The sequence below is a fragment of the Marmota monax genome, unplaced genomic scaffold (genome assembly GCF_021218885.2).
Source record: "Marmota monax isolate L192 unplaced genomic scaffold, Marmota_monax_Labrador192_F-V1.1 WCK01_AAM20220418_F8-fsc00034, whole genome shotgun sequence".
NCBI lineage: Eukaryota > Metazoa > Chordata > Mammalia > Rodentia > Sciuridae > Marmota > Marmota monax.
The window spans coordinates 5,872,119-5,895,002 of record NW_026693934.1 but is presented as its reverse complement, the minus strand read 5'-3'; the positions used below and the strand labels follow the sequence as shown (position 1 = coordinate 5,895,002).

Below are 22,884 nucleotides of genomic sequence, written 5' to 3'. Positions count from 1 at the left end.
TGTCAGAAACTTGTAGGAAATGTTCAGAGGCATGGTCTGGTTTGAGAAACACAGGTGAAATTGTAAGAGCACCAAAGGAAACAGCACCAGTTTCAAGGCAGACAGACCTTACTGGCATCATGGCTTAAACTCATCTGTTTTGTAATTAGGTACAATCAACTCTTAACTTCTCTGGGTCTCAGTTTCTCATCTATAAAATCAATCTACTGGCACCTGCCCTGCAAAATTGTCCCAGATATTGCAGATTGTCAGGTCTAAGAAATTAGTATTTATTAAGAATAGGAAAGAAAATGTATTGAATGCTTGCTGTGTGCCCCGTGGTTCTGTGCTAGCTGGCTTTGTTGCAGGAATCATCATTACATTCTTCCAGTCTAAAGAGATGTCATCTTCATCTGAGAAATGAGGAAACTGCAAACTAATTTTACCAGGGTCACACTAGAAGTGATAGGAAAATTTGAAGAAGGCAGGTCATTAAGGAGTTTATGTGCCACTGTGTGAAGTGGGCAGAAAAAAATAGTAAGAGTCTCTGTGCCTCTCACACATACTCTTCTAGGAAGCAAAATACTATAAATTAATTACTAAGCAACTCGTTGTAACTGGTGGGGCATGGAAGGAAAGAGATAAAGCTCAGGCAGATACACCCTGGGGGCTTTCTTCTAGACCTGAAGACTTGACCATACCAATGGGGGCTTGATGACATATGTAAATGAAGCAAAAATCAGAGCATGGGTACAAAGGACTCTGGATCTAACTGGAGAATTATATACCTCAACCAACTTTTAAGGAAGAATACAGTATTTTTTTTGAACTTTGATTTCCCTACATGTCTTGAAAAGTCAAAAGTGTTTAAAAATATCTCATTAGTTTTATGACTAAAGTAGAAGTGGCTCTAAGTTTGAGGGAAAATTATGTTGCCCTTAGACCTGATTTCAGAAAAAGAATTGGGGTAAAGTCCTCTTCAAATACATAAGTGAGGTCCTTAATCTTTAGTCATGGATAGACTCTCGGAGTCTAACTAGAGTATCAACAGTACAAGGTGTGTGAGTATATGTGCACACCTGTGTAGGTATACATATACACACAAGCATATGTATATGCACATATATGTATAGTATGTATGCATGTGTTTATAGCAGTATACATATAAATATATGTTTGTTGATAGTATAAATTAGAACAACCTCTCAGGAAGAAAGACTATCCTAATGTGTATACTATCATAGATTTGACCTAAAATTTTCTTCTAGGATATTTCATTCTGCAGATATATAGATATATACTAAAAGAATTATGTAAATTATATTCAGTACATTATTTCTTGTTATAGTAAATGATTAGAAAAAATGCTCTTAAATGCAATAATATAAAAACAAAAATATGGTATAGCTGTGCAGTGGTATCTCACAGGGGTACTAAAATAAGGTAGACCTGGTTTTATGAACTAACATGGACATATATTTTTAGTGAATTTTTATTTTTTAGTGAAGGAAAAAGTACAGATCAAAAGGAATGATATGCATCATTTGTAGTTTTCAAAGAAGGTTATGAATTTGTGTGTGTATTCATATGCTTGAATATGCAAACCAAAACTGAAAATACAAATTGGGAATGTTGTAGCTCCTAAGTAGGGAACTGAGAGAGAATGATGAAAAGACATTTTTACTATATATTTTTAACTGCTTTAATGGTATAATAGACTGAATAGTTATGCTATCTATTATTGTATCATAAAAATGCTTATTAAAGTTATTTATTCATTAAATTCATTTAAAAGTAACACAACTTAAAGGTCTTGGACCATTACATGTATCTACATTGGGGATTTAAAAGCACTGGATCATCCCAATACATCAACTCTGTGAGGTTTTACAGTCAAAGAGATAGAAAGAACATTCTTGCCCAAAGAAGACTTTTTACTTATTCATTTATTTGTTTATTGTTGCCAATGTGAAATATGAAAATAGGACATTTCATAATTAGTGTTTCAGAGAAATTGGAATCAAAAGTTTTATGATCATAGAAAAATATCCTTACTGCACTCAAAACCCACTAAGGCTTAAAAGTGTCCAATAAGCAAAAACTATAATATGTAATTGTACTAGAACTGAAAGTGATTGTGGTTGTTTCAGTCAGCTTTTTTTGTCTCTGTGACCAAAAGACCTGACAAGAACAATGTATTGGAGGAAAAGTTTATTTTGCTCAGTTTCAGAGGTTCTGTCCATGGTACTGACTCTAAAGCTCTGGGCCCCAGGTGAGGCAGAACATCATGGCAGAATGGTGTGGGGAGAAAAGCAGTCAAGACATGGCAACAGAAAGCTGAGAGCTCTCTGCTTACCAGAGACAAAACATAACCCCCAAAGATAAGCCCCCAGAGACTTACTTTCTCTAGCCACACCCTATCTGCCAAATGATCAGACTAGTTCCTTTGCGTGCAGAATTAAGAGACATTCAGGATTATCTTTTGATTATAATTTTTTATCTTTTTATGTTGTCAAAATGTTTTGCAATATTTTTTCTGATATGCATAAGACTATTAGCAACTTCAAATAAATTCAAAATTTCCTGCAAATTGATTTGATTGGAGAAATAGTGATTGTAAGTATTGCCTTCACATTATGAAAATATTTGATGATATCATAGCTTACATCTCTACCTGATTTTGTTGTTATTGTTATTGTCATTTACCCTTGGCATCTTCACCTATTGGTATTTCCACCTATACTTATAACTATCCAAATCTCTCAGTTTAGGTGAAAAATAAAACATTCAGCAAAATAAATGTTTTAGTGCCATATAGTTACAACCTAATGTTTTTAGGGTCAATTTGACAGAGGTCAGACATAGCAAATCAAATTGTTTGTATCTATAAAAGTCTATGAAAAGCAATACAATGTAATACAATTTGGAGTTTGTCTTTTCCCAAAGATATTTTCTAGTAGAGATCGCATATCCCTTAAGATGTTCAAAAGAAAACATTGTCACTTCCTAACAATTCACAGATAATACCAGGATGTCGCTAATTTATGCAGTTGAGTGCTCAGTTGGCTTAAGGTGCTGGTGTTCATTTCAAGTCTTGAACTGATAATCAGCTTATGATTGTTAGACATTATGTTACACACTCTCTCTCTGTCTGAAATGCTGTAGACATCTTATGCTAAGCTTGTTATGTTATCTCTATCTTAAACAGATGGCCGAGTAAAAATTTGGGTTTATGGCGTTTCAGGTGGCGGTTTTCTTATCATGATTTTCCTAATATTTACTTCCTACCTTGTTTGGTAAGTACTAAATAGTAAAAAACATATACTCTATTTTTAAATGTGTGGTATGTTAAACTGAAAGCAAACATATTTCAAGATCACTGACCATTATAATAGGATTCTTGAGACCATAGTCTCCAGTAGTAGAGTGATTAAATAGTTGAAATAGAGGATTGTTATGGTGTTGCTCCCATAAATATATAAATATATAAATAGTTTTATTTTATTTGGTATTTGAATAATACCAGGTGTCTAGGAAAAATTGTTCATTAGAGATTTTCTACTTAATACTTTGATTTAGAAGAGTAGGTTTTAGTCTCAATGCATATTGGTCCAGAGATTTTAATTCAATTAATTTAAGGTATGGCTGTGTCATTTGGGTGTATAAAAGCTGCCCATTTGATTCTAATCTGCTCCCTAAACTGAAAACACTACTCAATTCTAGTTTTTAAATTTTGTTTTTAACTTGATCTATTTTGACCAGTTATGTTATACTAACCAGTTGGTTTAAACTACCTCTTAGTGCATCTTAAGTAGTAGAGTCAAGTACTTGTCAACACTGACAGGTTATAAGAGAAAATTTAATTATCAATCTCAGGAAGCCCATTCTGTGACTAGTTCTTAATAGAAATTATAAAAAAAATTATTATTCTCAGAAAATGATAATTAGTTTACTGTATAAAATATATTTTAGTTGATGTGCAGACCTCTTGAAATCATATAGAAGTAAATACATTTAAACAGTTTCAAGTATGCTAAGAATATTTTATTGCCTTACAAAGCATAATTTTTGAGGATTTTTTCATAAAGTCAAAGTGTTATTTCATATTTTTCTACAAATTAAGATATTCATAGTCATCATTGGCCTCATAAACTACTTCCTTGAAAATTTTAACCCAAATCTTAATTCAAATCTAGCCTTTGTATATTTAGCCTCAACTGCTGTTTCCAAGGCTACACAGGTTTTTAAATCTTTGCTCTTGGTCAGTAAAAGTTGGCAAAGAAAATAAGATGACTTTAATTCTTTCTGCCACCTATTGTGATAAAAATTGATTCCCTAGAAATTGGATTTCCAGCCAGCTAACATTTCTAGAATGTTGTAGTGAAAAGTAATAAATGTCTTCAGCTAGTCATTCACCCTATAATCAAATGATTTGACCAGTTTATATGTTTCAATTGATAAGCTTGGCAACTACTACCTAGAACCAATCTTAATGATCAAATGTGAATTTGAAAACTTTGTATGAGGTTTAGAATGACCAGAAACTTTCATCATCAGAAAAGTTTAGGAAAAGGAGAAAAGACTAAATTGCAATAGAGGGCATGGAGGTTTGACATACAGGAAACAGCTCTTAAAGTAACAGGTAACTAAGACACAAGATAATCAGGTAGTCTATTGGTCTGTATGGGGAGAAAATTATATTCCATGCATGTGTGATTTGGTACCAGTGAACCCCACTATTATGTACAGGTGTGATTTGGTCCCAGTGAACCCCACTATTATGTACAGGTAGAATGCACTAATAAAAAACATTTAAAGATCCTCAATGGGCTGTGGTTGTGGCTCAGTGGTAGAGAGATTGCCTCAAACATGTGAGGCACTGGGTTTGATTCTCAGCACCACATATAAATAAATGAATAAAATAAGGTCCATCAACATCATATATATATATATATATATATATATATATATATATATATATATATATATCAAAAAAACAAAATATCTTGGATAAATTTTAACTATTAATAACCACATTTCCAAAACCAGATTTTATTGTAGAATTTATACAAGTTGGTTTTTTTTTTTTTTTTTTTTTTTTTTTGAGAGAAAGAGAGAGAGAGTTTTTTTAGTAGTTTTCGGCAGACACAACATCTTTGTTTGTGGTGCTGGGGATCGAACCCGGGCCGCACGCTTGCCAGGCGAGCGTGCTACCACTTGAGCCACATCCCCAGCCCAAGTTTTTTTTTTTTTTATCTAAGAGAGAAAAACAAACATGTAGCTGCACATAAATTTTTGCCATTTTTGCTTTCCCCATTATCTCCAACTTAAAAATGTATTAACCTCATCCATTCCTTTAGTAACAAATATTTAGTAATGCCCTTTTCTGTATAACTTGTCTCTGGGGGTTAATTTGTTACATCACTGAATTCTGGTAACATAGTTTCCCATATCAGTAGAACTTACCCCTTATTTTCCAAGGACCAAATAATATACATATTTATGCATATTATTTCTCTTCTCTATTTCTTCATCTCCAATGCCTGTCCTTAATAATTCCCTTCTGGGCATTGCATAATAGCCACATATTTGTCTACAGCAGGATTAATCGTCCTAAACTTTGCTCCAGGTGGTCAGCCCTCTCCCACTGACACAGCAGTGGCATCTAATCCCACTGGCAGCAAAATCAAAGTCATGTTCTGGGTTTTTAACCAATCAGCCAAAATCTTCACAATCGGATCCCAAACAACTCTTTCAATTTCATTTTGTACTGACTCCCTGTATTCTGGAAAATCTAGTGTGCTGTGTGGGCCCAAATATATTTGTCTTCATTTTCTCGTTGAGGAAAATAAAATGCCCAAAATGAAAATATTAGGTGAAATTAACAAAAGTTTCCATTTCAATTAAAATAGTAAGTTTTCTGCTCTAATATTTAATTGATGTGCTTAATTCTACAGTCCCATCACTGATCCTTCATTATATATTAATATTTTATTCTAAAATACTAAATGTCTTTAACTTTATATTCATAACAGTTTTATTCCACATTCACATCTTTCACATAAGTTACTTTGTCATTGCTTCAGTCTCCTTATTCACAAATTTGATTTCTGATGTTTAGCATATTCACTTTCATCCAAGTGTTTTGAGATATAGCCCTTCTTTCTATCTGTGCTGCTCTCTTGGAGATTTCATTCTAATGCCCAACTACCTATTCACCTATTTTAAGAGACATGGTCATTTTATGTGTTTTGTGTTTATATTTATAATGGCTATTTTTTAAAAGAAACTTTTTTTGCACCATGTGGTATAAAAGATTTTATAAGAGTTGGATATAAGGTGTGGGTTTAGTTAGCTTTTTCATTGCCATGAACAAAAGACCTGACAAAAACAATTATGAGAGAGGAAAAATTTCTTTAGGGGCTCATGGTTTCGGAGGTCTCAGTCCATAGACAGCCAGCTCCATTCCCTGGGGTTCCAGCTGAAGCAGATATCATGACAAAAGTGTGTGATGGAGGTTTGATGATCAGAAAGCAGAGCAATACACTCCACTCACCAGATACAAATTATGTACCCCATCAGCATGCTTGCAAGGCCACACCCTATCTGCTTTGTTACCACTCAGTGAATCCTGATAAGAGAATTAATTCACTGATTGAGTTAAGGCTGTCATAACCCAATCATTTCACCTCTAAATGTTCTTGCATTGTCTCACACATGAGTTTTGGGGGGACACCTCACATCTGAACCAGAACAGACCTCTTTCTTAGGGATCATTTTCAGGGTGGAATAACTTAATATTAGGGCACTGAGGAAGTTATCCTTCCAATTTCCTGGGAAGGCTATAGATTCCATGGGTTACTCTAGAATGAACTTTTCATCATCAGCTATTGGCATTCAACCTGTTCCTCCAGTCAAACTCAATTATCAACCTTCTCTTCCAAAACAGTCTGCAATAACTTATTCATGTCTCTTCCCCTATAATATTTACTTCATGCTGACATTGTAGTTATTTTCATAAACTTCTTCCAACTCCACTAAACCCCAAGAACTCCAGAGGGGGGCTGTAACAACTATATTCTCATGTTTAGCACATTCATTTTCATCCAAGTGTTTTGAGATACAGCCCAATAAAATATGTAATAACTATATTTTATTGATTTTTTAAAGCAGACATTTGAAAAGTTATCTACTGAACACATGAATTAGTGAATGAATAAATGAGTAAATGAGTAGATTAGTGAAATAAATGAGTAGATTAGTGAAAACTAACTTATTACACATGGCTTTTAGGAAAATGTCAAGGAAAAAAATCTAATATTTATATGTCACATAAAGCACTTTATATACATTGCCTTATACAGTCCTCATGATGGTCTAATGAGATGTTGCTATTGTCATCCCTATTTTGGAGTGAGTAATTGATCCTCAGAGAAATTAAATAATATCTCTGCAGTCACCAACCTGGTAGAATTAACTGTAGGTTTGCCTAACCCCTGAGTGGAAGCCACTTCTGCTGTTCTTTCAGTCTCTATAGTTTCTTGAGTCATCCTGAAAACTTCAGATTCAATGTCATGTCTCCAGCTGTCACCTTTCCTACAGGTTCCTGATTTCACAGGTAAAGTAAGCTATAGACCTGGAAGCATATGCCGTTTACTGCTACATATGAGCTGCCTAAAGAAATCCAAATAGATGTTTTCACAGCACCTAATCCTATTAAATAGCTTTCAGGAGAGTTCCAGGATGACAATTTTGGAGATTTTCTATTTTCCACCCAAATAAAAGGCTTAGGACAGGAGAACTGCTATAATATGGCAGGTCTTAGGTATATACTTTAGATGAAAGCAATTTATAATAAAACTTGGAAATGGCTTTGAGAAAATGTAGAAAAATAGTCTTCTTCAGGATGTTTGCTTTAATATACAACCCTTTGAACATCTGCCATTAGTATTAGGAGTTTTAGAAATATCACTGATGCCCCAGTTTACCCTGGAAATAAATATCAGTGAGGCAATTTAGTGGAGATGACCACTGGGTGAGAGCTTGTAGTTAACCCGTGAGGACATAGTGCCTGGAAGTTACTCCAGATATGGTGTCCATTTTTCCCTGCCCAGCACGATTTAGTAATATGCTCTCAGAATTCTCATTTCTTTCCAAGTTTAAAAGTGGTGGCACTTCCAGAAGCTCGCCGTTCAGGAATAGCTGCCAAAACAAGATTTTGCTGCTTTCTTCCAATTATTTAGTCTCTATTTGCCTAAAGATGAGCTCTCATGGCCTGAATTCAAGGGTTCTAAGAAGTGCAACAGCTCGCCTGACAGTCCACAATGAGCTCACTCTTCTGTCGGAATGTGTTTTTATGCTTTGCTAAAATGCAAATAAATGGCCCTGGAAGAGGACACTTCAAATGTGTTAGTCAATGATCTCTCACAGCTAGGATAGGAAAATGGTCTTATCCTTTGTGCTAACTCTAACAGCAGTGGTGGCAGTCAGAAGTGCTCAGTTAGGAAGAGTGATGAGCTGTACTTTGGCTCAACAGGAAGGAAGAGTATGATGGATTAGAGGTGTAGGCTAGGCACAAATGACTGGTGGTGGTGATGGCCTATGTGCCAGGCATTTTTGGGTCCTGATTTAGTGTGGCCCCACCTTTCCTAATACCAGAGTTGGAGAGAAAAAAACAAAAACAAAAATTGTATTCCTTAAGGGTGGGGAAAAAAAAAACAGAGATTATAGTAAGGAAAAAGGAAAGGACCCTACAGGCTCCAAGAACAAGCCTCCTAATAGCTCCTCTTTTTAGGAGGCTGTTTAACTGGCCAGGAAGCTTTGGAAAGCCACAGATGGCCAGCAGTGTGCAACCATATTCAGAGATTAATTTCAAGAAGATGTTGATTTCTTTTAAATTCTATAAAAGTTCTCAGATATTACATATTCTAAGTTGAGATTTTCAGAATCTGTCAGTGGAGAGATTACACGATATGGAAAGGTCTACAATTAAAAAAACTCTAATCATACCCATCCCAGCATGCTCCATGGCCCCAAAAGTCCTAGGCCCTCTTGTCTGTCCAGAGATGGATACAATGTTCATAAGTCCACACAGGGAAACTGGCATAAAAACATCTATTTATATTTTCAGCAGAATATCCCAGACTCAGTTCACAGAGCCTGGCCAAGTTTACTTGTCTCCCCAGGTGATATTATTATCTCTATATACAGCCTTCTTTATTGTTCCACCTCTCTCCTTTTTCTAGATCTCCCATTTCCTTAGATTCAATCTCTTTTTTTAATTGATTTTTAAAAAGTAAATGACAGTGGAATGCATTGCAATTCTTATTACACATATACAGCACAATTTTTTATATTGCTGGTTGTATATAAAGTATTGACACTAATTCATGTCTTCATACATGTACTTTGGATAATGATGTCCATCACATTCCAACATCCTTGCTAACCCCCTGCCCCCTTCCTTTCCCTCCCACCCCTCTGCCCTAGAGTTCAAACGGATGGTGTTGGAGAAGATAATGCTAAGTGAAGTTAGCCAATCCTAAAAAAAAACAAATGTCAAATGTTTTCTCTGATATAAGGAGGCCGATTCATAGTGGGGTACGGAGGGGGAGATGATCAATCTCTATTTCTCTTTGTGCAGTAACCTTCAGTAAATGCCAGCGAAGGGTGGGTTGCAAAAAATTTTTTGAGAGCACTTACATTTCTTTCCCCTTTCTTCTCTGTGCTCAACCACTCCTCTCCTCACGCCACCCCCCCCACACACACACACACACAGAAACAGCACAGGAGAGGTGGGAAGAGAAGATACTTATTGTCACTTCAGCTAAAATTCGTCATGCTCATTTTATCATTAGGGAAACATACACCACCACCAGGGTCGATACACCAACTGTCACTTCCAGGTTGTCCCAACTTCAACTTCGTGTGTGACTTCTTTGTACCTTGAAATGCTGTGCATGAGCATGATCAGGATGCTGTATGAAGCTGGATTTATTATCCACTCTAGAGCCTGGGCTGGTATATAATCAGAGCTACTGGAACATGCTTATAGATTAAAATGGATAAAGTTAAATTGGATGTTATTCAGGTAATTATGCAAGACCCCTTGAAAGCTGGAGAGGGCCTAGAAAGCAGGATATGGGAAGCTGAGACTCCCTCTCCAGAGGATTCTATCAATCACACAGCTGCCTCTCCTTAGCTTCTCTGGCTGGGAGCCATTCACCCACTGTCCATGCACCCAGCAAGTCCTCAGTGAACACCCATCACATGTCAGGTACTGGGGTGAGGGTCACTTTGATGATCTGTGGTTCCTTTGAGTAGTTTTTTAAAATATCCTTTTTTATCTCTTTAACTTCTGCGATTTATTTCAAACATCAACCTGAAGACTTAATTTTACTCCTTAAATTAGAACGTGAGCATTTTAAACTAGAGGATTCTCCCTATTATTATTTCATCAAACTTTTTTATTGTGGTAAAATTCACATAGCATAAATTTCACCATTTTACCATTAAGTGAAAGAGGCTAGACATGAAAGGCCACATAGGGTAGAACTGATGTGAGATATTCAGAATGGACAAATCCACCAAGGCAGAAAGTTGGTTAGTGGTTCCCCAGGAACACGGGAACATGGAAACAGGGAGAGACTGCTCAGTGAGAACAGAATTACCTTTTGGGTGAGGAAAATGTTCTGGTCCTAGGTAGTGGTGACAGTGGACAACATTGTTACTGTGTTAATGTCACACATTAAAATTTTTTGTTTTTAATTTATATCCAGATAAACCCATCATTTCTTTTTTTGTTTTGTTTTTTTATGTGACAGCAGAATGCATTTATAATTCTTATTCCACGTATAGAGCACAATTTTTCATATTTCTGGTTGTATACAAGTATATTCACACCAATTCGTGTCTTCATACCTGTACTTTGGATAATAATGATCATCACATTCCACCATCATTAATAACCCTATGTCCCCTCCCTTCCCCTCCAACTCCTTTGCCCTATCTAGAGTGCATCTATTTCTCCCATGCTCCTGCTCCCTATCCCACTATGTATCAGCCTCCTTAAACTCCTCATTTCTAATAAGTACCAAATAAGTGACACATACATACGGAATGTGTGGTGACCTGGTTAAAAACTTAGGTCTTGTTAGATTTCCATAAAATCTGTGCTCTGCTGCTCACCCAATGACCTGTGGGAAGGTAAATAATCTCTCTAGTCCTTCTTTGTAAAGTAGCGTTAATCTTAATGCCTCCTTCTTAGGGTTATTCTAGGGTTTATGGAGAGATTAAGATGTAAGCTGCTCAGCACAGAACTTGGCACTTAGTATGCATCCAAAAAATAAGTGATGCTGCTATAAAATATGTAGCCTAGATATGTGGACACCAGAAAAGAGAGGGGTCCCTGCCGAGAATGGCCCAAGAGAGAGCCAGGCTCTGAAGGCATGGAAAAGCAAAGGCACGGAGCGGGAAAGACAACCATGGGACAAGGGAGTGCATGGTAGAATTTTAGTTACAAATATTTATAAATAGAAATTTATGCACACTAAAAAACAAACAATAAAATGCCTCCCTGTGTGAATTGGGAATGTTACTCAATTTTAGCTTCTCTTTATGAGAAGGAAAAATAGCCCTTCCTGGCAAAATCACAGACTGCAGATAAAGCATACACCAGGTGACAATGGCTTTGCCTGGAACTTGTGAAATTTTCCTGACAGATTATGGTGACATGGCAGCTAAATGTCAGGTTTCAGACCAGAGCTGAAACATATTTGCTTAAAAACAAGATCAGAGTTAGGCACAGGAGCCTGGCTGCTCCAGCTGCTTACAATGTTAAACATCTGTGATGTGGAGGTCACAGTCGCTTAGGAATTGGTGAGCAGCAGATGTCCATGTTCTGTGTATAAATAAGAAATGAAAATACCCTTCTACCAAGTTCCTTGATTCCTTTAAACCATTCTGGAGATTAAAAAAAAAAAAAAAAAAAAAGAGGAAGAAGAAGATGACTTCTTTCTTAAAAAGGGTTAAAGTATATAATACAGTCACATACCACATGATAGTGTTTCTGATAAAGATAGGCTGCATAGATGACTGTGGTCTCATTAAACTCAATTGCCTAGTGGTGTTGTCACTGGCTTAGTTTGTATAAGTATACACTATTATTCTCACACAATGACAAAATCACCTAACAACAATTTCTCAGAATGTATTCCTGTTGATAAGTGATGCATGACTGTATTCAAAAAAGAAACCCACACATACATCCAGAGAAATGAATCTTTTGTCACTTTAATACTTGAATTTCTCTACTTCAAAATTGTCATTGGCAGATGAAACAGAGCTCTGTGAATTTTATCTAAGGAATTCTTTTCCCTTTGCAGCAAGAAGCCAAAACCACATCAAAGCACACCTCCCCATCAGAAGCCTCTGACCTTAGCCTACGATGGAGACTTAGACATGTAACCTGAAAAAGAAATCCAAATGTAGACATCAACTGCCTTAACTGCTTTCACTTTTGTAGCTCTCAGACTTCTCAGTTTTTTGAGGAATCTCATGATGTGATATACTGGGCAGAATACAAATATTGCAAAAGTAATATTGCCTCAACTTCATTTGGACATGGAGTCAAGGATTATTAGGTCTGCCATTTTGTTTTCAAGTTGTTTGTGGGTGTGAGTGTTTTATTTTATTTTATTTTATTTTATTTTATTGGTTTTCCCAAGGGACCCCAAACCCTTCTCTTCCTGTTTGTAAATGAAAGGAAGAAAACATGATGGAATTCCCACAGACTTGAGTAAACTTGATCTTCAGCCGCATAATGACAATCCAGAGGAAGTCCAATCAAGGCATTTACTGTAAATGATGAGTCTGACATTGCATTGTTATGCACTATATTAGTGCAAAGTCTTTATTCTTCCCATACTTCAACATGAGTTTTCTAGAGTTTACATTGGTTCAAAGACTTTCAAATTGGATTGCCTATTTTCATGAACACAGAGAATGGGTTACCATTTCAAAAATTCTCTGAGTTTTTACCTTTAAATATTGTATTTTGTTTTGTAGCCAGGGGATGATGGCACTTCATGGGTTGCATCTGTTGATAATAGCGTGTGTGTAATTGCTGGGCTAGTTGAAAGCTAGGTGGTTTCTGAATGAAATGTGTACCGAATGTTAGAGTGTATAAATGAAAATAGGTGGCTATATTGGAGAATAAGGTAATTATTTGGTTACTAAAACTATATTTTAACAAATACTTAGCTGTGTAGATATAACATTAACCACACACAGTTGTAATTCAGTTTAATGATGACAAACTCTGCTTTTGTAATTTCAATTTTCTTATCTGAATATTTATAAATTCTTTTCTTGAATTTAATTATCTGACCTCATTTAATATACATTGAACACCAATCCTGTTTGTAGTAAGTCTTGCTTTTATAAGGTTTCAATAATACCTAAAACAACACATTAAAAAGCTGAGACCATTTTATGAAGATAATTGTTTGTAATCCTAGGTGTTGAAAGTAAGAAGGTGCCATCTTGTGGTATTGACTTGTATTTATAACAAATAAAGTGCTCAAGAGACTGCAGTGTTGGCTCTTTTACATTTATTCATTTCCAAAACACCTTTGCTTTGACAAAAACGGTTTAATACCAGTTTTCCTGTGTTGTTGTTTTTCGGGCTGACAGATGAAATCACTGACCGAGAAAGCTAATCTTATCCCAGATTCTCAACACTCTCAGGTGTACTGTGAAGCAGAGTCAGTCATAGGGACACAGAGAGGCTTTTAAGGAACATTTATAGCCCAGATGATGTTAGAACAAAACACTGTAATAATGCAAATATCAATATGTAAATTACCAAGAGAGCTGAGAAAATGGGAATCTTAGAAATGTGATGCAGTGAGGAGGGTAGAGGATATTTTCATTTGTATTATGGCTTTCACCAGCCATTTATCAGCTAAGTGAGCCCTTGGATGAACTGATTGTGCCCAATGTCACCATGGTTTTAAAGAAAAAAAAAAGTGAATGCAAAGGGAATACCTTATTTCAATCATGTGATTGAGGAAACAAGAGTTGGGCTTTGCTTCAGGTAAAGCTCAATAGTCTTCAGAGTAGTTCGAGAGCATCAAACCCTGGCTGTGCCCTTTACTGCCTGTGTGACCCTGGACAAAGACTATAAATTATTCACATCTTAGTTGTTTGATGCCAAAAGTAAAGATAATAAAGTTTTCCTTTCAAGGTAAACATTAATGATAAATGTAAAATACTTGGCATTCACCATCTATAATTAGCATTTTATAGCACACTCAGAATTGAGACCTTAGGTCATTTAATAATTTCATTCGGTACAGATTCAGCTCTTATCCATATATATTGAATTTGTGTTAAAATATTAGATTTTAACATTCATGGTTGAGTAAAATTGTTTCTCCAATAGTACAGAGTTATTCAAAATATTCTTAACTCAGTTACACCTATTTTTCAAATATCATAATTAATGCATATTCTATTGATTCAAACAATACATATTTATAAAATATCATAGGCACAGTGCTCAGAGGTACACTGTTGAATCAATGAAATATGATCCTTTCTGTTATTTTACGTGCAAATTATGCCACAAATATCCAAAGTTTTGGGAATTTTACCTCTGTATAGGCAAACCCAAGTAAAAATCATGAGTGAAAAAAAAATTCCATAAGGTAATATATTTTCTGAAATTTTATGCTTGAAATACATGCACACATTTCTTTAGAGCATATTGATTCCTCAGTAAAAAACAATTTTAACTTGTAGTTCTTATAGGAATAGAATAAGAGTAGGAGCCAGAAGTTGTTAGTACTACAGCACCCAGCCATTGGCCTTTGATAACAAGTCATTTAAGTCACCTTTCACATTGCACATTGCAGAAGATACTTTACTAAAAACGTCAGCTGGTTTAACCCATGATTGTGTATGCCAGAAGTCTCAGGGAACTAGCTTGCTGAACTATTTAGTTTAATATGCAAAGTATTTTTATAGTTTTGAATTAAAGTCATTTAAAATTGAGTTATTTCACATAAAAATTTGGATTTCTAGCTCTTGAAAACTAAGAATATCTGGTAACAAATATCTCAATCTTTTATGTAATAATTTGCTGGAACTGAATGTTGGATGGTCTCTTTGGGAATGACATCCATTTATCATTCAATTAACAATATTTATAGAATACTTATGGTGTGCCAGACACTACTGGAGGTGCTGAGCATATGCTAGACGTGTGAAAAGAGAACAGCTTGCTGCCCTCATGGAACTTACACACTCAGAAAGAGAGAGATAAAAACAGATTTCTAACAGACTCACTAATTAAAAAATATTTATCACCTGGTGATAAATCTCATGATCAAAACTGTATGGGATAATGGGATGGAGAGTACTTTGAGTGGGATATGCTACTTTGTGTAGGGTCTTCAGGAAGGACACTTAAGAAGATAATCTTTGGTTTGGTGACATACAATTTGAGAACTAGATGAAAAGAAAAAATTCCATAATCTGGGGTAGAAAGTTTCAGGTAGAAGGATTAACTAATGTAAAAACCTCAAAACAAAAACAACCTTGGTTTGATTTATAGACATGATTAGCAGAATGGAGCAATGTGAGCCAGATGAGAGTGATATGAGAGATCCTTCAAGTCTTTCTCACCTTCTCAATGAGGCATCTCTCAGCCATCAGTTTATTGTCCAGATCAGTCCGGTTTCCTAAAATTTTATTAAGGCAAAGCCACACCCATTAATGTGTTGTCTATGTCTTCCTTTGAGCAAAGGGCAGAGCTGAGTGCTCATGTGACAGATACTGTATGATCTACAAAGCCTGAAATATTATCTAAGTGTTAAAATAAAAGTATTCTTTTTGTAGAAAAAAATTGCTGTCCTCATTTCTGCTGTTACAATCCATGCCCTTTAACTCCCCCAACTTTGTCTTCAAGAGCCTGATCACCTCTAACATTCTATTTACTAAGCCTGTTTATTTTACAGTTTATTGTCTGTTTTCTCTTTGCATTATAATGCTAATATCATAAGGACAAGGATCTTATTTTTCTTCATTTATGTATCCCAAATGCTTGGAATTGGTACATATTTAATATTGATAGAATGATTGTATGAGGTTAGAGACATAAGCAATGTACACCATACATCCATGGAAGCCATGTTAAGGACTTTGTATAAGAAATGTAACGGACAGCTGCTGGAATGTTTGGCAGAGTGACATGACATGATGCGGTTTCTTACCCTGGATTGACCAGACCCATTCATTTATGTACCTAGCCTGTGCTATAAATCAGCATATCCTTCATGAACAAGAAATTTTTATGCTAGTAGAATCTCAAAAGATCCATGTTCAATGTCTTTGCTTCAGAAGATTCCCCTGAGAGCAGAAGCCCTAGGGTAAAATAGATTTAGTGACAAGTTCTGCAGTTTTTCAATAACCACTAAACAGCAAACTCAATGATTTTAGGAAAGAGATTTTGTGGGAGTTTTGTGTTAAGTATTACATTTGTTATAATACTTATAGGGTTTCTTCTGTAAATTTTACACAAAGTTGTTAGTATAACTGAAATATAATAAAATTCAGCTTATTAATTAATATATTGGAGTGCACAGTATGCCGCAGGTGGCTTAAAGGTGTGCTGAAATATGGATACCTCTCCAATGTGGGAGTGGCCGGAGCCAGTCAGCCTCATAGTCACAACCTCATGCAATTACTCTATCATGTTAGAGGACTGGTTATCATTTCTGATATGTCTCATAATATTTAAGAAATACTGCAGTGGGTAATAATAATAACTTGTTAATGAAATTTTTTGAAAAGAAAGATTATTGTGTGTTAAGTCCTAAGATTATGAGGGCTATTAGAACAATTTGAAAAAAAATTCCTGAGAAATTCCTATTTCGAACTAAATTTATAAGCTAGGAAGAAACCCCATAGAAACAATAACAGTGAATAAATATATGCACAAATAAAGACTTTACTAATTGCATCTGGGAAACTAAAGAAGAACTTCAGAAGAAATGGGAATTTGAGTTACACACCAAAGAGTGAAGACTTTGATGATGGTGAAGGGAAAGGTACCAATAATTGGGTAGACAATGCTGCCCCAAAGATTTAAGATAATTTTCACTGTCCTCAAGATAAGGACCAGGATGAGGGTGATTTTCATTTCTTTGGTTGATTCAGAAATGAAATGCCAAACTGAGAGGTATCAATTTCTCCACCAAGCAGCATGAAATGCTTCTCCATTTATAGCTTCAGATGACTTGGGTTCTCAGAACCAAATCACTAGGAGTTGCCCTACTAAAGGGTTTCTATCCCATGTTTACTATGTGCAATTTCAGAAGTCTGACTCCAGAAAAGAGAGTTGTGGAAAGGAGTACATACTGCTCAAATACCTAAGAAAACCCTGCCTCCGTTCATTAATAAATGGGGAACTGGGGAATATTTAACTACAGATTTAGGGAATCATATGTATGCATATGTAAACATACTGAATAAACTTCCTAAAGTGTCACTTGGCCGTTTTGATTGTTTTCAAAGAAAAATAAACAGATTTAATAGTGTCAAATAATAAAATTATGTGACTCAGAGTTTCCCAAACCTCCTTGTTTCCCAGGATTCTTAATGTGTCCATAATTGTTTCATGGCACTTGATAGGCCAAAAGAAATACTTAACCATTCTGTTTATGAAGTAGTTCAACTCAATCATGTACAAACAACTTAATAATATGTCTTAAGAATGCAGTGGTATTTTGAAAAGAATAGCAATACTCATGAATTAAAATAAAAGTATTTTAAGTTGATTTTTAGATAGCTACAGTTAATAAATTACTAGAAGTCTAAGGGATTTGTGCTCCTGGAACCTCTCAAACATAGAATCAAATTGGCTGCTGCCACCTTCATTTCCTTTTCAGATTGATTTCTATGCACTATCCACTTGTGTCTCAGTGATCAATAAAAATCTAGCTTCATAAAGCTGTGACATCATCGAAAGGAATGAAATGTGATCTAATGTTGAAATATGAACTAACTTAAGCAAGTAGTTCACACTTGTCAGTTGCTACATTTTGCTCTATTATCCTCCTAAATTTGAAGTCTAGTGGATGTAATCCCAAAGAGACCTTTGATGCAAAGTGAATCAGAGGTGAGTTTGTGAATAGCCATAAGTATGTCAGGGTTTTCAATACCCATGTTGATTTTCTATGAGCTTGCTTTTCATTTCAGGGATGAAAAACTGCTTGAGACTCATTTTTTGTTGTTGTTGTTGTTTTTGTTCCTAAAAATATTGCTTCCATTTATTTCTCAAATCTCCAAATATCTCTGTATCAAACCCTATTGATTTGTTACATATTTAAAAGCACAAAGGGAACAGTCAAAGGGCTTTTTGTGTATGTGAACTTGCACCCCCAGCAAATATATTCTGTGCAGATACTATTTTTATAGAAGATTTCTTTAAAGTGGAAGAACATGCTTTCTCCATCCCCATGCTCTCCCTGCATTCTTTATCCAAACACTTCTCACTTAACACCTTTTTAATATGACCATATATTATAACAATAAAGTAAAACAATAGATGGGAATTGGCAAAAAGCTCCAAAGAAATTGAAAGAATTAATGTAAATAATAGAGAGAAACCTCAGCTTCTGATTATTATACCATAAGTTGAATGGACCCCAAGTCATTGCCATAAAAAATATTTATAAAAATTTTAGGGCTCAGGATGTAGCTCTAGCATTGCAAAAATAATTTTTATAGCTAAAATTCCTGAGATTACATATATGTATATATATAATGATTACATGTGTATATGTGTATGTACACACAAATACTGATGCATATCTCCAGGGAAATTAAAATAAGATGAATAAGAAAAGATCTGAGACTACTTAAGAATTAATTACTCTGTCCCAGCTCATATGTTAGGCAACAAATAAATTATTATTTTCATTTTACAGGAGTTACTGTTACCATTCCTTCATTTTAACAGAATGAGAGCATAGTTCTTCTTGATGGCTCTGTACTCTATCTTCCTTTGGACAGGAAACCTGACAATGAGTCTAATCACCAACAAGATAAAGAAGATACTCAGGCAGCTTAAAGTACTGGAAGTAGAATAAGGTGATGGGGAAGATAGGGAGGGGGAAAGGAAGAAAAGAGGAAGACTGTGGGACACATTAGAAAACTAGTGAAGAATGTCAGGTCTCCTCTTTTGTGTATTTGATACAAAGAATAGGAACCATAAGAAACATCTATGGTCCTCATGCAGGCTCTGGGACTTTGCCCAGTGCCTCAGATGGATTCATATTCCATACTACACAACAGGGGTTGCCATTCCCAGTTGTTGCTACATTGAGTTGTATGATGTTAGGCCTTGATGGTCTCCCTTGCTTGATGGTATGGAATAACTTCCCGTTAATTCTTTAATTGGGAGGAATTTATTATATTTTATATTTTAAATAAGGAATAACAATGTTTTATACTGAAATAGAGGCTTTAAGAAAAAAATTCAGGGCCTATGAATTTACTTTTTACTAAAAAAAACATTTCATTGTTTCTATTCTTTCAATAGAGAATGACTTTATGTATAAGATCTTACATTTGTCATCATTACATCTTTCAAATATTATGACAATGGGCCGCCAGTATCTTGCCTCATACTAAGATTAAGAAAAGATTAAAAAAATGTTTTTAAAATGAAATTTAATCCTAATTCCTTGACTTCTCAAATTTTCTTTAAAAAATAATGTTCTATTCCAACAATGTGTAGAAAAACTAAATGTATATATGACTGAACATTTGGCATGTTAATCGCCATCAGACTGATCTGACACTAGGCTTTATATACCACAACTAATTTACTTAATCCATCTCCCAAAGACAATGAATAAACTAATACTTGAATCTTAAAATTGTAGTAATTAACCTTATAGTAATTACAAATTATATGGAAATTGAAAATCTAGAAAGGCAACATTAGTAACTTTTGAGAACATAAACTATTTTCTTGTATCTCCTGGGATAGACCTTTCCATTTAAGAAACATGGCAAATTTTTGCCTCTCTCTAATCATGTTTAAGGAAGACTTTCATTGCAAATAATCCTTAGAAATCCTTGGAGAGATATGCAGAGTGCAGATACACAAGACTGGATTTATTTGAATTCCATTGAAATACAGAATTGGTTTTCATTCCCGGCAGTTTTCTGAAATGTACATTGTGGCTTTGTTTAGTTAAACTAGTTATGACACTTGAGCCTCTGAAATGCTAATATACCTGCACCCAGCCTGTGTGTGTGTTGGTTTAGCTTCTTTGGTGGAACAAATTTCAATCCCTTTCAAGCAAAAAAGTAAGATGAGCAGATATTTGTATAATGTATATGTTAATTAAATCACATTATTCCCTAGGGGCCAGACATAAAAGAATGTATTATCATAGTTATTTTAAGCCAGATATTTACTCATATAAATCTCAGGAGCAATAAGGCAGGACAGTGTACTGCCAGATTCTGTGAAGTGACCTGTTATTAATAAAAACATATAAAAATGAAAGAAAAGCATATCCTAAAAATAAATTTAGTTGCATTAATGTGGCACAAATGTGGCTTCCATCAAGTTTTATGTCATGCAGATGGTCACTAAGTTACCTGACTCTGGGCTGTTAACAGCTCTGCTCTACCTAAAGTTGGTAGATTTATGTTACCATAAAGGATTCACTCTTCCATAAGAGTTGAAATCTATCTTCAGACTCTAGCACCATTCTTCCTATTAGCATATCATGGGCTTATAGATCAAGAGATAAAGCCAGCATGTCCCAATTTCTGCTTTACTTTCATGGCCACCTAATACAGCACATAATGACCATCCCAAAAGCAATTCATCGAAAATCATCTGGGCTTCAGGCAGTCATCCCAGAACATGTTCACTATATTCTTACTTGTCTACAGACTGATAATTGATCCAATTTCCAAATTTTGAGATTTTTTAACTTATTATTATTTTTTACATTTTGATTCTGGTGTTAGTATCTCTCACTCAGATGCCTATCAAGCACACTGTGTTGGCACTGCCAATAAACTTACTCTCCTTCAGACCAGCATGACTTTGCTGATTCCTCCACAACCAATACAAAGTTCTCCCATTTAAGTCTGGCTTTGAAGAAAGAGATTTCTGGTAAGCATATGTATCTTTGAAAGAAAATATGGGTAAAATCAGTGATGTTTCAAAGTGATCCACAGTTTTATTTATATTTATAGAGTATTTGGGTTCAAATACTCTATAAATATAAATAATGTGCATGTAAGTGACTGACCACCAACACATGGAAGTTCTTGAGTCATTTCACCAGTTTTACATAGTAAATGTGTATCTCCATAATTCCAGAAAAATATATTTCTATTTGTGTTTATTGGTTTGTTAATTTAGGGAAAAAATTTGATTTAATCATATTGAATAAGAATCAATAACAGCCAGGCAATCAGGGTAATGGGACCTATAAAGGCCTTTCTTTTTTCAAATGTAAAGACCATGAGGCTTACCTGTTGGTAGTTCCAGCCAATTCCTTTGTTCCAGAGAGGTGGGAAAATGGAAGTTGGAGGTGAACCTGGATGGGAGTTACAGGAAGGATTATAACTCAAAGGCTAAAGGACACAGTCAATGACTTTGGTTCTTTTTTAATGCCTGTTTAACATAGATTTTTATTAATGCTCATCACCACCCCGCCAAAAGAAGAAAAAAAAAAGTTTTTTCCTGCTATCAGGTCCCCTACCACCTTGTGTGAGTTCTAACTCTTCTCTTCTCACTGCAATGAATCCTACTCCTTTGGTACCTAAATATTGTTCCCTGTCCCCCTTGCCAATCCAAGAATGAGGACATGGTTTTAATAAAAAGGAAAAGGAAGTCTTATTGCTTTGCTAGCAAAGGAGAAACATAGGAGACTCCTGTCCCAGAGGCTCGATTCTGCCCATCAAGAGGAAAGAAAATTTTTAAAAAAGTGATTCAATGGCTACATTTAATATATTCTCTGTCTTGTTAATTTTGAGTCATTTTGAGATCTCCTGGTACATCCCAGAAGTCTGAATTACTTTCGGTGGTGAGTGTGTGCTTAAGGACAGATAAAATTCTGCCTGGGGTGGGAAGAAAGGTAATCTTTTTCCTAAGATTACCAAGGGTGGGGGAGGTGAGATTAGGGAGGAGGAGGAAGAGAGGAAGAAAAAGAAATATGTCTATTTTAAAAATAAGTTGCCTTGGGCTGGGGTTGTGGCTCAGTGGTAGAGCACTTGCCTAGCATGTGTGGGGCACTGGGTTTGATCCTCAGAACCACATACATAAATAAAATGAAGGAATTGTGTCCATCTATAACTAAACATTAAAAAACAAAAATAAGTTGCAGTGGCAAAGCTGCAAAGGCTATATTCAAAGCATAAAGTGGACCACTGTTACGGTTACTCTTTCCTTCCATTATTGTACATGGATTTTATTATTCAAACTTGTGAGGTAAATAACCCAGAAAGAAATTGGTGAAATAAAAAATCTAGTTTCTTCTCAAAACTCTGGTTCAATATGAAAGAGTACTGAGCTCGCAGATGAATTCTCTTCTTTCTAATTTTTCATATTCATGTTATTTTAGATATTCTACATATTTTAAATTTAAAATATATTCAAACCTCTATATTCAACTTCCTTGACACCTCTTTCAATAAAAATAGTAATGCTTCTCTCTCCCCTTCCCTCATCTATATCCCACAGTTATTTTTTAATGACCAAATATTATAACTCAATTGGTCAAGTAGAATATTAGAATATATTTTCTGCACTAGGCATCCAATCCAAAAGTTGATTTCTTTCATAAATTATTTAAATTTTTTTTTAAT

General features: G+C 35.1%; 1 protein-coding gene across 1 annotated transcript in view; it reads left to right on the top strand.

Annotated features, from left to right (window-relative positions):
* The window catches only part of Thsd7b (thrombospondin type 1 domain containing 7B), an 821,885-nt gene extending 808,314 nt beyond the window's left edge, over positions 1–13,571 (top strand). The window contains exons 27-28 of the mRNA XM_046463780.2: positions 3,188–3,275; positions 12,363–13,571. Of these exons, the coding sequence (XP_046319736.1) occupies positions 3,188–3,275; positions 12,363–12,444 (170 nt within the window). The 3' untranslated portion in view covers positions 12,445–13,571. The remainder of the gene's footprint in view (positions 1–3,187; positions 3,276–12,362) is intronic.
* The last annotated feature ends 9,313 nt before the right edge of the window (positions 13,572–22,884 follow it).